A 14,067-nucleotide genomic window follows, 5' to 3' on the forward strand; every position below is an offset into this window, starting at 1 on the left:
CTAGAATCAAGACTACTGCTGCTGGTTCTAGGGAGGAAGGAGTCACTCACTCCATCAACATTTCCTTGGCTGCCCCAATTGCAGGAATATTCAAGTTGGACACCTGTATGCATTGGGCTCAAGGACCCCCAGAGTGGAGCTGGTGCCAATGCTTGTTGCTCCTACCCTCTTGTGGGCCTTTCCAGGAGTGTGGAGACAGGTTTGGGGACACTGCTTCATAACATCCCCAACAGATCATGGTCTGAGAGCAGTGTCTGGCTGGCCCCAGTGTAGAACAGAACTTGGAGCCCAGGGCCAAGCACTGGGCCATGGAGTTTACTGAGAACCCAGGTAGAGGCTGGAAATGAAGCAGGTGGTCTCTGACGATCCCCACCCCTTTCCCATTCATTTCAAAGTGGAGGCTGGAAAAAAGCATCACTTTCCTAATATAGATGACAGCAGCGTGGCTGCCCGGGGCAGGAGGTGGTTTAGTGTTCCAGCACTTGCCTGGCATGCACAAGCCTTGGATTCCATCCCCAGCACCTACAAAATAAATAAAAATAAAAACAAATGACAGAAGCCCACATTCCCAGCTGCTGCTTGTAACTGGCCCTTTCTGTTGGGATGGCACTGGAAATGTCACCAATTCCCAGTCCCTTCATCCCCATCTTGCAGAGGAGAATGTGGATCGCTGAGGGTCGCGAAGCAGGGATTGGAAGCCCACCCAAGAAGGAGAGAGCCCTGCAGTTCAGCATCCTCAGCTGTTGTAGAGAGGAGAGAAGCTCAAGGAACTGGGAGCCTGCAGCCAGGGATGGAGTCTGGGGACATGGCTTTCAGTAGTGCCTGCTGGAAGAGCGAGCCACTGCACCTCCCCTTTGGTGGCTCTTTGTGTGCTAGGCACAGGCTGCAGCCAAAGTAGTCCCCATCATCTCTACCTTCAGAGTGTCCATAGAAGCAATTTTTTTTTTTTTGCAATACTGGGAATTGAACCTAGGGGCGCTCTACCACTGAGCTACATCCCCAGCCCTTTTTATTTTTTACTTTGAGATAGGGTCTGGCTAACTAGCTGAGGTTGACCTGATACTTGGGATCCTCCTGCCTCGGCCTCCTGAGCTCTGGCATTATAGGCATGCACCACCGCATCTAGCTCAAAAGCCATTTTGAAGGACCCATATCCTTTCCTGAGCTCCCACTGCAGCATACAAATGCACAGTGTACTTTGCAAACTGTATAGCTGGAGTTGAAACCTTCTTATCCCACAAATAGCTGCACACCCATGTCTGCAGCAGCTTTACTCATAATTGCCAACATTTAGAAGTGGCCAAGATGTCCTTCAGTAGATATGTTCATCAGCTTTCTGTGGCTAGAACAGAATACCTAGATAAATCAACACAAAGGAGGATTTCCATCCAGTCTCACCTCATGGCAGCCAGGAAGCCGGAGAGAGACGGAGCAGCTGAGATCCCAACATAATAACCCTCAAGGGGCCCCTCACCTATCTAACTTTCTCCTATGGGCCCCACCTCCTAGTTTCCACCACCTCCCAATAGCATGATTCTCTGGGGACCAAGTCTTCAACACATAGACCTTTGAGGTCTAGACCTTCCAGCTCCAAACTATGACACTAAGTGAATGGAGAAACCATGGTGCCTCCAGACAATGGAATATTATTCAATAATATACTGAAGGATTTGAGCTCTCAAGCCATGAAAAGACATGGAGCTTAATGGTGGATCACTTACTTGCCTACTGCGCATGGGGCCCTGGATTCAATCCCCAGTACCATGGTGTGGGGGGGACATATCCAGGATGGGGCTGGGATGGGGTTCAGTGGTAGACTGCTTGACTTGCCAAAATTAAATCCCTAGCACCTAAAGGAGAGAGAGATGGAGGAAATTATGATTTTCTTTTCTTTCTTTTCTTTTTTGTCTTGTTTTAGGAGCTTTTCATTATCTTGTTTATTTGCAATATTGGGTATTGCAAATGCTCACACATACTAGGCAAGTGCTCTGTAGCTGAGCTACATCCGCAGCCTTGAAATGCATATTATTAAGTGAAGGAAGACTGTCTGAGAAGGCAACATACTTTTTGATTCCAACTGTAGAACATTTTGGGAAAGGCAAAACTATTGTGAACATTACAGAGATCAATGGGCAGGAGAAGAGCTCAGTAATAGAGCATTTACCTTGCATGCATTAAGCCCTGGGTTTCATCCCCAGTACCAAAGAATCAGCAGTTGCCAGAGGGTAGTGAGAATGGACAGGTGGAACACTGAGGGTTTTTAGGGCAGTGAAACTGCTCTGTAGGATTCCATAATGGTAAACTCATGTTATTAAACTGGGCACGCCTGTAATCCCAGCAGTTTGAGAAGCTGAGGCAGGAGGATTGTGAGTTCAAAGCCAGTCTCTGCAACTTAACAAGGCCTAAGCAATTCAGTGAGACCCTATCTCTAAATAAAATATAGAAAAGTGCTGTGGATGTGGCTCAGTGGTTAAATGCCCCTGGGTTCAATCCCTGGTACCAAAAATAAAGAAAGAAATGTATGCAGACCTATTGGATGTACACCACCAAAAGGGAATTGTAATGTACATCTGGGACTCTGGGTAATAATATTGTATCCATGTATCTTCACCAGTTGTAACAAATGTAACCCTTTGCCTCCAGTGTTAGCAGTAGGGGAGGCCGTGGGTGGGTGGGTAGGTGGGAACAGGAAGTACTGGGAACTCTCTGTACTTTCCCTTCAATTTTGCTACAAGCATAAAACTGTTCTTAAAAATATTGATTTGTGCCAGGTCTGGTGGTGTACTCCTATATTCCCAGCTGCCCAGGAGGCTGAGACAGGAGGATTGCTGGTTCAAAGCCAGCCTCAGCAACAATGAGGCACTAAGCAACTCAGTGAGACCCTGTCTCTAAATAAAATACAAAATAGGACTGGGGATATGGCTCAGTGTCAAGTGCCCTTGAGTTCAACCCCCAGTACCCCCCCCAAAATACACACACAGTCTCAAAAAAAAATTAAAAAGGAACCAGGCATGGTGGCACATGCCTATAATTCCAGCAACTTGGGATGATGAGGAAGGAGAATCTCAAGTTCAAAGCCAGCTTCAGCAATTTAGTAAGGCCCAAAACAACTAGGCAAGATCCTTTCTCAAAATAAAAAATAAAAAAGCCTGGGGTATATAGCTCAGTGTCTGAGCACCCCTGGGTTCAATCCCTAGTACCAAAAAAGAAAAAAAATGTCTCCTTGTCACAGTGGTCCCCCACCTATCACTATGGGCTCCTCAAAATGTATGTTGGGTCAGGTGCAATGGCACATATCTACAATGGCAGACTTAGAAGACTGAGGCAGGAGGATCCCAAGCTCAAGGCCAGCCTGGGCTACTTAGTAAGATCCTATATCAAAACAAGCTCAGGTTGTGGCTCAGTGGTAGAGCGTTTGCCTAGCATATGTGAGACACAGGGTTTGATTCTCAGCACCGCATATAAACAAGTAAATAAAGATCCATTAATAACTAATAAAAATTAGATTTTTTAAAAAAATGTAAACTGGGTGTGGTGGCATACACCTGCAATTCCAGCAGCTTAGAGGCTGAAGAAGATCTCAAGTTGAGGCTGGAAGATCACAAGTTTGAGGCCAGCTTCAGTAATTTAGCAAGGCTAAGTTGGCAAAGCAACCCTGGTTCAATCCCCAGTACCCCGAAAAAAAATAAAAGTTTACTATATAATAATATGGATGAGGGCTGGGGATATAGCTCAGTTAGTAGAGTGCTTGCCTCACATGCACAAGGCCCTGAGTTCAGTCCCCAGCACCAAAAAAAAAAACAAAAAAAAAAAAAAAATGGTGTGTTGGATGAAAAATGATTGCGTGGGCTGGGCACGATGGTGCAGGCCTATAATCTCAGCGCTGCTCGGGAGGCTAAGGCAGGAGGATCGCAAGTTCAAAACCAGCCTCAGCCATGGCGAGGAATTTAGCAACTCAGTGAGACCATCTCTAAATAAAATACAAAATAAGGCTGGGGTTGTGGCTCAGTGGCTGATGCCCATGAGTTCAATCCCTGGTACAAAAAAAAAAAAAAAAAGGTTGCACATCCGATAAATGACATTCATTTAAAATGAAAGAAAAATGACTGCATGGACAAAGGACCACCAGTCAGTGGTGTGAGCTCAAAATGATTCCAGCTTATGTTTCTTGGTGACTCCAGCCAAACAAGATATCCTTTCCTCTGTGCCTTTACCACTGAGGGTCCAGGGTGGCCACCCATCAGTGCTGCCCCATTGCCTGCCCTTCTCCTGGTGCAATGCAGGCAAACTCCTCCACAGCCTGTGCTCCACCAGAGTGTGTTCAGATCCTGCCACTGCCACCCCAGAATGTCCTACCCTCCAAACCTCAGTTTCCCAGAGGGAAGACAGCCAACCTGCAACAGCAGTATGACCAGGAGTAAGCTCCCTCCATCCACCCCATTGGGCTCCCTCCTTTAAGAAGCGTCGAGAGGGGGATGACCCAAAATCCTGGATCCGTGCATGTGCTGGGACTCTCCTCTTCTGAACAGTCTGTGGGGGTGCAGCTCTGTAGAAGCAGGGATGCCTCATGGAGGAGGGACCTTCTGGTGAGGTGAGATTCAGCTCATAGAAAGGTGAACTTCTGGGGGAGCCCGATACCGATCAGTGGGAAGCCTCCCTTCCCAGCTGTGGAGGCAGCCAAGGCAGAGCTAAGCTGAACAGCGGGTGGAGCTTCCACATTTCTGGAAAACAAAGAATTAAGGGTGGGAACCTTGGCTCATCAGGCCCATTGACCTGACCAGGAAGGCAGAGTAGGGTGGGCACTGAGGGGGTCTCGGAAGCATTAGGGTCAAAGACAAACCTATGAGACTCCAGGCTTCTCACTTTCAAACTGCAAAACCTGAGGTCAGCCACCCGTCTTCTCAAAGCCTCAGGCTCCTAACCTGTGAAGTGCGTGAAGAGAGGAAGTGGGAGGCAATATGGCATTCCTTCACTCTGAACCCTGTGGGTGAGTTTGCTGATGACACTGGGTTTTCCAGCCTCAGATAGCCATCCTGGCTGCTTGTCCCAGAAAGGAAGGGATGGGCCAGAGGATTCTCAAAGCCCAAAGTGTCTTGTGTCTGGGTTGCACTTCCGGTGCCTTTAAAGGCAAAAACTGTTGGAGCGCCACTTTCCATAGCCCCGCCTACTGCTATTGAGGTGCCCATTTCTCAAAGGGGGCCTTGAGTAGTGATGGTTCTTTCCCAAGGCCGCACAGGTTAAGACAACCCACGACCCATTCTGCCCTGGGGGCTGTCTAGTCTCTAGACCTCAGTCCACAATCAAGTCATGCCTATGACAGCAATGATACCACCCAGGTCCCTCTCTGGCCTGAGGCCACCTTAAGGATCCTTCCCCCAGGAAGCCTGGGAGGAGCCCCATCTCAGAAGGCCCAGTTCTATGGTCCTTTGTTACCTTATTATCCAAAAAAGGCAAAATGGTTGCTTTTAAAAAATGTTTTTTCCATGAGGTGAGTTAGGGAGGCTGAGACAGGAGGATCAAAAGTTCAAGACCAGGGACTGGGGTTGGAGTGCTTGCCTACTATGTGCGTGGCCCTGGGTTCAATCCTCAGCACCACATATAAATAAACAAAATAAAGGTATGGTGTACAACTAAAAAATACACATTAAAAAAAAAGTTCATGGGCTGGGGATGTGGCTCAAGCAGTAGCGCGCTCATCTGGCATGCGCATGCGTGCGGCCCCGGTTCGATCCTCAGCACCACATGCAAACGAGGATGTTGTGTCCGCCGAGAACTAAGAAAAAATAAATAAATATTTAAAAATTCTCTCTCACTCTCTTTAAAAAAAAAAAAAAGTTCAAGACCAACCTCAGCAATGTAGCAGGAAAAAAAAAAGGGCTGGGGATGTACCATGTTCCTCAGTAGTCAAGTGCCCCTGGGTTAAATCTCCAGTACCAAAAACTAAGTCAGCTTTATTGAGGTACAATTTGTTCTGATGCATGTCTATACCTTGAAATCATATTTGACATGCTATATTTTTTATCAGAGCCTCTGCTCTTCTCATTATCACAGCTTGGTAATTGTGAACTCACTTCTTTATTCCTGTTGATGGTTTCCCCCATTACCCTGGATTCCTAATGAGGGCAGGGGACATTTGTTTTCCAGTATACCCCCAGATCTGGGACAAGAGTTTGATTATCAGTTTGTGAATGGATGGATGGGTGGGGTACTTGTTCTGATTGACAGTTCCTCCAAGGCCAGCTTATCTCGGCAACCTCAGGTCCAGCATAGTCGGCAGCCAATAAATGTTAATGGTCCCAAGATGTAACTTCCTTGCAAACTCACCACCTCAACGAGCTGACCCAAGAGGGCCCTATCTCCCTAAATCCTTCTGTGGGCCTCCAAGACTGCTCAGGGTGAGGCTACTTTTACCAGTGGAAGCTGCACTGTAATGACAGACAACTCCACTCTCTTTCCTTGCTGTCAATCAGCTTTAGAAGGGGAGCAGCAGCAGTACCAAGTTGGAGGCCGGCCTGCAGCTCCAGGTGATCCCCATCCTCTACAGCTGGGCCCTAGAGGATGATCCTTGGACTGTTATAGGCAGATATCCTCCATCCATTCCTGAATCCTAGACCTCAGTTCAGTTCCCTACCCCATCAGGCTTTCTCTGCTGTGCCCACCAAAATCTGCAGATAGCTTAAGTCACCAGGACAGGACTCTTCCAAGAAACTGGTGAGAGTTGTGAAGGGATGTAGCCCAGGAGCCCTCCTTTCCCACTCCATATTACAAGACTTGAGCCTCCACCAGGTAAATCAATCCATCACCAGGTATAGCAGGCACTAAGCTGTCACTCCACCATCCCAGCAAAGTGGAGAATAGCTCCATACCCTTTCAGAAGCATCTCACAACCCAGGGTAACCTGGCATAGTGGGAAGGCCAGGCCAGAGATTTTTGTTCTAGCAGGACAACCTCAATCCCCAACCTCATGCAAGGATGACTACTTTGGCCCCAAATACCAACCTACCTTCCTGAGCACCCTCAACAGCCCACACACCCAACAATACCACAAAGCCACATTAACACTTCATCTTTAAGGTGTGCACTTTTATTGAACTGGTCTCAAGTCAGTGTACAGGTAAGCCCTGGCTGCCTCCACACCTTAGCCCACTCCCAGGGAGACCAAAAGCCTTCATACATCTCAAGTTGGGGGACAAAAAGGGGGGCCACGATGGCTGACCATTCAAAATAAAACAAAATAAAAAAGTATTAAGGCGAAGATTAAAAAAATTTGCATTACATAATTTACACAAAAGCAATGCTGTCACCTCCCCTGTATGGACTCGGGTGAGGACTGGGCCATCCTCCAGGAGGAGTGGGGCGGCTTTTGGGAGGGCGAGGGACTTCCTGTAACAATGCATCTCACTATATTTGGAATGACTATTAAAAAAAGAACAATGTACAATCAAAGTCCTCGGCCATATTGTAGAACTTTGGGGATGCTCGCTCCAACCGACTGCTGTCACCTTCACCGTTCCAGTTTTTAAATCCTGAGTCAAAAGCGCCAAAACAAAAAACAAAAACAAAAAGGAAAAAAAAAAACAAATAAAGCCATGCCAATCTCATCTCGTTTTCTGCGCAAAGTTAGGTTTTGTCAAGAAAGGGTGTAACGCAGCTAAGTAACAGTCCGCCTAGAAGCATTTACGGTGGACAATGGAGGGGCCAGATTCGTCGTACTCCTGCTTGCTGATCCACATCTGCTGGAAGGTGGACAGAGAGGCCAGGATGGAGCCGCCAATCCACACAGAGTACTTGCGCTCAGGGGGAGCGATGATCTGCAGAGGGAAGGACAGTCATTGAGGATACTGGATGTCACAGCACTCCTACCTCCTGGAGTCTAACCTGACAGGACCAGACCAGCTCAGGCTGGGCAGACACTCACCTTGATCTTCATTGTGCTGGGTGCCAGGGCTGTGATCTCCTTCTGCATCCTATCAGCAATGCCTGGGTACATGGTGGTGCCACCAGACAGCACTGTGTTGGCATAGAGGTCCTTGCGAATGTCAACGTCACACTTCATGATGGAATTGAAAGTAGTTTCATGGATGCCACAGGATTCCATGCCTAAAGGGAAATGACATCAGACTTCCAGTGTGCCCCAAGTGTGACCCTTGTGTAGGGAGGGGATCATAGGAGTGGACTGTCAACTCACCCAGGAAAGAAGGCTGGAAGAGTGCCTCAGGGCAGCGGAATCGCTCATTGCCAATGGTGATCACCTGACCATCAGGCAGCTCGTAGCTCTTCTCCAGGGAGGAGCTAGAGGCTGCAGTGGCCATCTCCTGCTCGAAGTCCAGGGCAACGTAGCACAGCTTCTCCTTGATGTCACGCACGATTTCCCGCTCGGCTGTGGTGGTGAAGCTGTAGCCACGCTCAGTCAGGATCTTCATGAGGTAGTCTGTCAGGTCCCGGCCAGCCAGGTCCAGACGCAGGATGGCGTGGGGAAGGGCATACCCCTCGTAGATGGGCACTGTGTGGGTGACCCCATCACCGGAGTCCATCACAATGCCAGTGGTACGGCCAGAGGCATACAGGGACAGCACAGCCTGGATGGCCACATACATGGCTGGGGTGTTGAAGGTCTCAAACATGATCTGCAAGGAGAGAGAGGACTCGTCATACTCAGGAAGCCATCTGGGGCACTTAAGCCAGACTGGGGACATGCAGAGAGTGCAAGAACACAGCTACATGTGTGTGCTGGGTGGGGGTCTCAGGAAGGGGATTCTGTTCAGACCTACTGTGCACCTATTGAGTACACACTCCAAGGCCACTTTACATCAGCCTCATTGGCTTTGTCACACAAGCCAGTGTTAGTACCTACACCCACACTATTTTTTGAACACCTAGTCAGAAAGGCAAACACAAGAGAAAGTTCTCATCTGGAAAAAAGCAAATAGAACCTGCCAAAGTTCCAAAGGAGACTCAGGTCAGAGAAGAAAAGTCCTATGGAGAATGGCAGAAGAAAGAACAAGTGAGAAAAGGCGTGGCACAGAAGGGCAAGGGAAGATGGTTGGAAGTGACCCTGGGGAGGTAGTCACCAACTGACCTGGGTCATCTTCTCACGGTTGGCCTTGGGGTTCAGGGGAGCCTCGGTCAGCAGCACAGGGTGCTCCTCAGGGGCCACACGCAGCTCGTTGTAGAAGGTGTGGTGCCAAATCTTCTCCATGTCGTCCCAGTTGGTGACGATGCCATGCTCAATGGGGTACTTCAGGGTCAGGATGCCTCTCTTGCTCTGGGCCTCGTCACCCACATAGGAATCCTTCTGACCCATGCCCACCATCACACCCTGTGGAGGAATAAGCAGGTATACTCAGCACGGATGCAGCCCCCAGGACCCCACCCCAGAGAGCCTTTAGTTCCCAGCCTCGGAGGGGAGATGAAGGCTGGCCGCCCTACCTGGTGCCGCGGGCGCCCCACGATGGAGGGGAAGACGGCCCGGGGAGCATCGTCGCCCGCGAAGCCGGCCTTGCACATGCCGGAGCCGTTGTCAACGACGAGCGCAGCGATATCGTCATCCATGGCGAGCTGCTGGCAAAGCGGCACAGTGACCGGGGGTCGCGGGCGCCCCGCCCTGCCCACTTCCGGCGCGCACAACCTCGGGCCGCCAGGGGGCGCCGGTGCGCGCCCAGCGCGGGGACAAAGGAAGCCCGGCCGGCCGCGTTATTACCATAAAAGGCAAATGCTGGTCGGAGGCGGCCCCACGGCGCGCGGCAGGAAGCCAGGCCCCCGCCCCCTCCCCCCCTGGCGCCGGCCCCGCCTCCACCCGTTCAAACAGCGCCCGGCGAACGGGCGCGCGCGCGCGCTGCAGCCACACCCGACGGCGCGGCAGGAAGCATGCGCAGGCGCCCTGGCAACCCCACCCCTTCCGGCTCGCAGCCCCGCCCCTAGCCTAGCCCAGGACGCGGCACCCTGGGCCCCAGCGCGCACGCGCAACTGCGCCCCTATCCCCGGCGCGCGCAGCAAAAGCGTCCCGGATCCCAGCGCGCACGCGCAGGAGATCCCCAGCCCCCACCCGGCCCAGCCGGCTCTGCCGAATGAGCGCCCGGCACGGACAAAGACGTACTCGCTACCCCGGCTGCACTATGCAGCGCGTCCTCGAACCCAGCCCTGCAACCCTTGGGCTTAGAGGGTTGCATCCCACCACCCACCAGCCAAGTGGCTTCCCAAGCGCCCACACCGCAGCCGCCGCTCTCCCAAGTGTCCACGCCGCGGCCCAGCGGCTCCCAAGTATCCATATCACGGCTCAAGGACTCCCCAGATCACACCACAACCCTAGTGGCTCTCTGAGCAACCAGAGTGGCCCAGTGGCTCCGTAAGTGCCCACACTGAGTCCCAGGTGGCTCCCTAAACATCTACACTGCGGCCTGCGGCTCTGCAGCGGCGACGTGGCCGCAGCCACCTTGGGCCCGGCCATAGGGGCCTCAGGGCCCGTCGGGGGCCGATCTGCACGACGCCTGAGCCTTACCTGGGTGGCGGGTGTGGACTGGCGGCGGTGGAGCGGCGAGGAGACTGTACTCGCAGGATGGACGCGGTCTCGGCAGTGGCTGCGCGTCGCGCCGCCGGGTTTTATAGGGCGCCGCCGCGGCCGCTCGAGCCATAAAAGGCAACTTTCGGAACGGCGGGCGCTGATTGGCCGCGCGCCGCTCACTCACCGGCCTCGCCGCACAGTGCAGCATTTTTTCACCCCCTCTCCCCTCCTTTTGCAAAAAAAAAAAAAAAGAGAGAGAGAGCTAGCGAGCGAGAGAGAGCGCTTGATTGAGGAAGAGGATGAAGAGTTTTGGCGTTAGCCGCCCTTGGGTGTTGGGCCCTTGGGCCTGGCGTCCGCGCGTGGCCCACGCCCCACTGGATAATGCCCGGTCCAAGCCCACGAGGCCTGGACCAGGCCTGGGCCCAGCCTGCGCGTCTCTTGTTCCCCCATCCACCCCGCGACCCACTGGGTGTGGATGTCACATGGGTAATGTGCACCCAAAAGGGCGAGGGTCCGCACAGATGCCTGAGCGCCTGGCTGCCATGGGTTCTGGCGCAAGGAGCTTGTGGGACCCGGGGAGGTCAGGAGTCACTCCCTTGCCAGCAGCACCACTGTGGTCCAGAAAGCTGGGGGGGGGGGGGTTCAGTTTGCTAAGTGTGCTCAGACCTGGAGGAGACAGAGGGTTTGGGTAACTGAGGAGTCTCAGGGCCACACTCTAGGGGACAGGATGGGCTCCAGGCTCCCGATAGTTGGAGGTGGCCTGTGAAGAAAGCTCCAAACCGCCCCTGCCACAGGCCTAGGAAGAGAGTGTGCTCTACAGAGTAAAGAAACTTAGGGAACCATACTGTGTGCGAGGCTGTGAGTTCACACCCAGCCAAGGCCAAGTCTGGGCCGTTAGCTAGTGAGTGGCCCAGGCACTGCTGGGCGGTGGCCCACCATCCGTTGTCTGTCTGTCATGTTTAGCCACAGCTGAAACGTCCTCCTGGACCATCTGGAGGCTGTGGGGAGAAAAGATGTGCCAGAGAGGAGTTGGGGGTGGGGCCCGGAGCTTGAGACGGGCCAGAGAAGACCCTCTCCTTGTCACCGTTTCTCTCGCTGGGTCTGTTCACTGCACATCAGGCAAGAAGTGGGTGCAAAGGAGTATTCCAGAAGCTGCCCACCTGGCAGGGGGAGCCAAACCCACCCAGGGATCAGGGGCCCTGCCATCCCAGAGGGGTATCTGACTCAATTTAGAGGACCTTGTACCTCCTGGGTGCTGGTGAGGAGAACCTACATTTTCACATAAAGAAACCTGGGAAGTATGGTGCAGACAGGAGCAGGGAAGGCCTGCTTAGGGCCTTGCCGCACATAGTAGGTGCTCATTGAGTTTGTGTGTGGAAACCAGGGACGGATAAGTCCATATATGGATGAGGAACCTGGGGTCTGGGAAGAGGAGACTTGAGCCAGCTCGTGGTAGGAGGCTGGTGGTAAGGCACTTTGCAGGTTGCAGCAGCTACAGCGGGGGTGGGAAGGGGGACCACCACCCAGCACCCAGTGGAGGCCGCAGCTCTTAGCTAGCATTCCCACAGAGCTGCCAGACACTTGACAAAACTCTCCCCCACCCCGAGTCACCGCCCTGGGCCTGAGTGAACTTTCCTATCCTTTCCACTCCCTGCCTTCAGGGGACGGGATGGGACTGCCCTGTCCCTGGCCTTGTATCTCTCAGTCTTGGGCACCTCGCCAGCTGCCCCAGGACCGCCAACCTTGCAATTCACCCGTGGGTGGGGTGGGGTGAGTGTGGCCCTCTTTGCGCCTGTTGGTGAGGGATGCCTCAGGCTGTTCACGCACCCTGGTGGGGTGCAGGGGGAGGATTCCAGCCATCAGTGTCCCAGGAGGAGGTGGGAGGCTCTCGGGAGGCTCCAGGCAGCCACACTGGGTCAAAGCAGACCTGATCACCAAGAAGGACCTGCACTGCCACTTTACCTCCTCTCAACCAGGGGCCAGCCAAGGGGCAGGAGCTCCAGCCTCACCCGCCCTCAGATTGGAACAGTTCTAGCCCATCCTACGGCCTGGTAGTGCCTTCTTATGTGTAGCAGCCATTTTCTGGTGCTCTCCTATGCATCCTTCAAGACCCATCCCAGAAGACCCCTCGTAGGGGGAGCCCCTTAGCTTCTACACCTTGCTCTCCCCTTCAGGCCATGCCAACAGCACCAGGCTGGTATTTATAACTAGGCCTCCCCCATCAGACAATGAGCCCTTGCAGGTCTCCATCACCTCCACTTCCTCTCACTGCACCCACCCCAGGGCGCCATTCTGTTGAGTGAATAAATGACGCCTGGGTCTCCTCAGCCCCGAGAAAGGGCCCTGAGAAAATGGCGAGTGGAGGAGGGGACTAGGCAGAGAGCCTGGGGTGGGGGCAGGAAGAACTAGAGAGAGAAAGCAGGTCTGGGGACAAGGAAAAGAGGAAGTGGAGGCAGGGGGAGGCCGGGGCAGGAGAGGAAGTGGGCCAGTTCTTCTTTGCTTGGGAACTTTTGCCCTTGTGTGGTTTCAGATCTGTCCCTCGGGTGGGCCACCCAGCCACAGCAGCCTTGGCCCAGCTCAGCCAACAGGAGCCCCCTGCCCTAATTCCTCCAGGCAAGGGGACTTTAACAGTCCTCACTAAAGGCCTACTCCCTGGCTCTCCTCCACAAAGCACCCTGCCACCTTGCTCTGGGGACTCAGGTCCCTCCGCTACCTGGCCGGGAGGGGGGGGGGGTGTCCAGTCTCCATTTTGCAGAGCAAAAAACCGAGGAGGAAGGAGAAGTCCCGGCTAGACTGGAGTGGGCTCCTCGAGGGCAGGACCCCTGCACACACTAGGTGCAGGGGGGAGGTAGAGAATGGAATGAATGAGGGAGGGAGAGATGGAACATTCCAGAAAACACATCCCCTTTTGACAGAACTGATAAAGTACCTGCCTAGGGCCAGTGTGAAGAAGGCTAGGCTCAGAGCCCCTGAGGCGGGAGGCCAAGCCTCCCTCTCCCAGGCTAAAATGTTCCCTGGAATGTCCTCCCAGACAAGGTCCGAAGGCTGCTTCAAAGTCTGAATTCCTAGCCCCACCTCCTCTGTTAGCACAGAGAACAGCTGCCAGCCCTGGGCCACACAAGCTGGCTCTCCTGGCCTCCTCCCCTGTTCTTGGGATGTTCTTGGTTCAATATGAGTTTCTGAACCTCAGGACTCTTGGGGCTGGGGAGAATGCATGAGATTCCTCTGTCTCCTGTCCAGCTTCTCGGTCTTCAGGGCCAGCTTCAAGCTGCCCTCTCCAGGAAGTCTGCCATGATTTCCTCCCTTCTTTACCACAACAGCGGTAGCTTTCTAGCCCAGAGAAAGCTAGTGACTCAGTCAGGATCACCCAGCAAGGGCACCACCAGGAGCTGAACCTGAATCTTCTGGAACAGCTCCTGGATCATGCAACACCTGCATCCAACATACCAGCAACAATCAGCCAAGTACACCAGGCGCAATAGAAATATTCCTTTTTTTTTTTTTTTTTTGGTCCCAGGGTTACTTCACCACTGAGCCACATCCCCAGCCCTTTTTATTTGTTTTAT

At 52.9% G+C, this 14,067-nt stretch overlaps 1 protein-coding gene across 4 annotated transcripts; it reads right to left on the reverse strand.

Moving 5' to 3' along the window:
- Positions 1–7,068: 7,068 nt before the first annotated feature.
- On the reverse strand, positions 7,069–10,648 carry ACTB (actin beta). 4 transcript variants are annotated; one of them, XM_081298712.1, is made up of 6 exons: positions 10,499–10,648; positions 9,430–9,561; positions 9,080–9,319; positions 8,189–8,627; positions 7,919–8,100; positions 7,069–7,811 (listed from the first exon to the last, which is right to left on the reverse strand). In XM_081298712.1, exons 2-6 carry the CDS (start codon positions 9,550–9,552, stop codon positions 7,668–7,670), a joined length of 1,128 nt encoding a protein of 375 aa, XP_081154838.1. In that variant the 5' UTR covers positions 9,553–9,561; positions 10,499–10,648; the 3' UTR covers positions 7,069–7,667. The 4 variants fall into 4 exon arrangements, with proteins under 4 accessions (XP_081154838.1, XP_081154837.1, XP_081154840.1 ...); XM_081298711.1 differs by having other exon boundaries at positions 9,430–9,558; positions 10,499–10,643; XM_081298714.1 differs by lacking the exons at positions 9,430–9,561; positions 10,499–10,648 and adding an exon at positions 8,938–8,976 and having other exon boundaries at positions 9,080–9,172.
- Between the last annotated feature and the right edge of the window lie 3,419 nt (positions 10,649–14,067).

Source organism: Spermophilus citellus (genome assembly GCF_964194105.1).
Source record: "Spermophilus citellus genome assembly, chromosome: 6".
Taxonomy (NCBI): domain Eukaryota; kingdom Metazoa; phylum Chordata; class Mammalia; order Rodentia; family Sciuridae; genus Spermophilus; species Spermophilus citellus.

Excerpts from the sequence above, each read along its gene's own strand:
- ACTB (XM_081298712.1), bottom strand. The coding sequence starts at position 9,552 with ATGGATGACGATATCGCTGCGCTCGTCGTTGACAACGGCTCCGGCATG. Across the intron at positions 9,320-9,429 it reads TGGGGCGCCCGCGGCACCAG|GGTGTGATGGTGGGCATGGG; the intron begins GTAGGGCGGCCA and ends ATTCCTCCACAG. Across the intron at positions 8,101-8,188 it reads CTTCCAGCCTTCTTTCCTGG|GCATGGAATCCTGTGGCATC; the intron begins GTGAGTTGACAG and ends ATTTCCCTTTAG.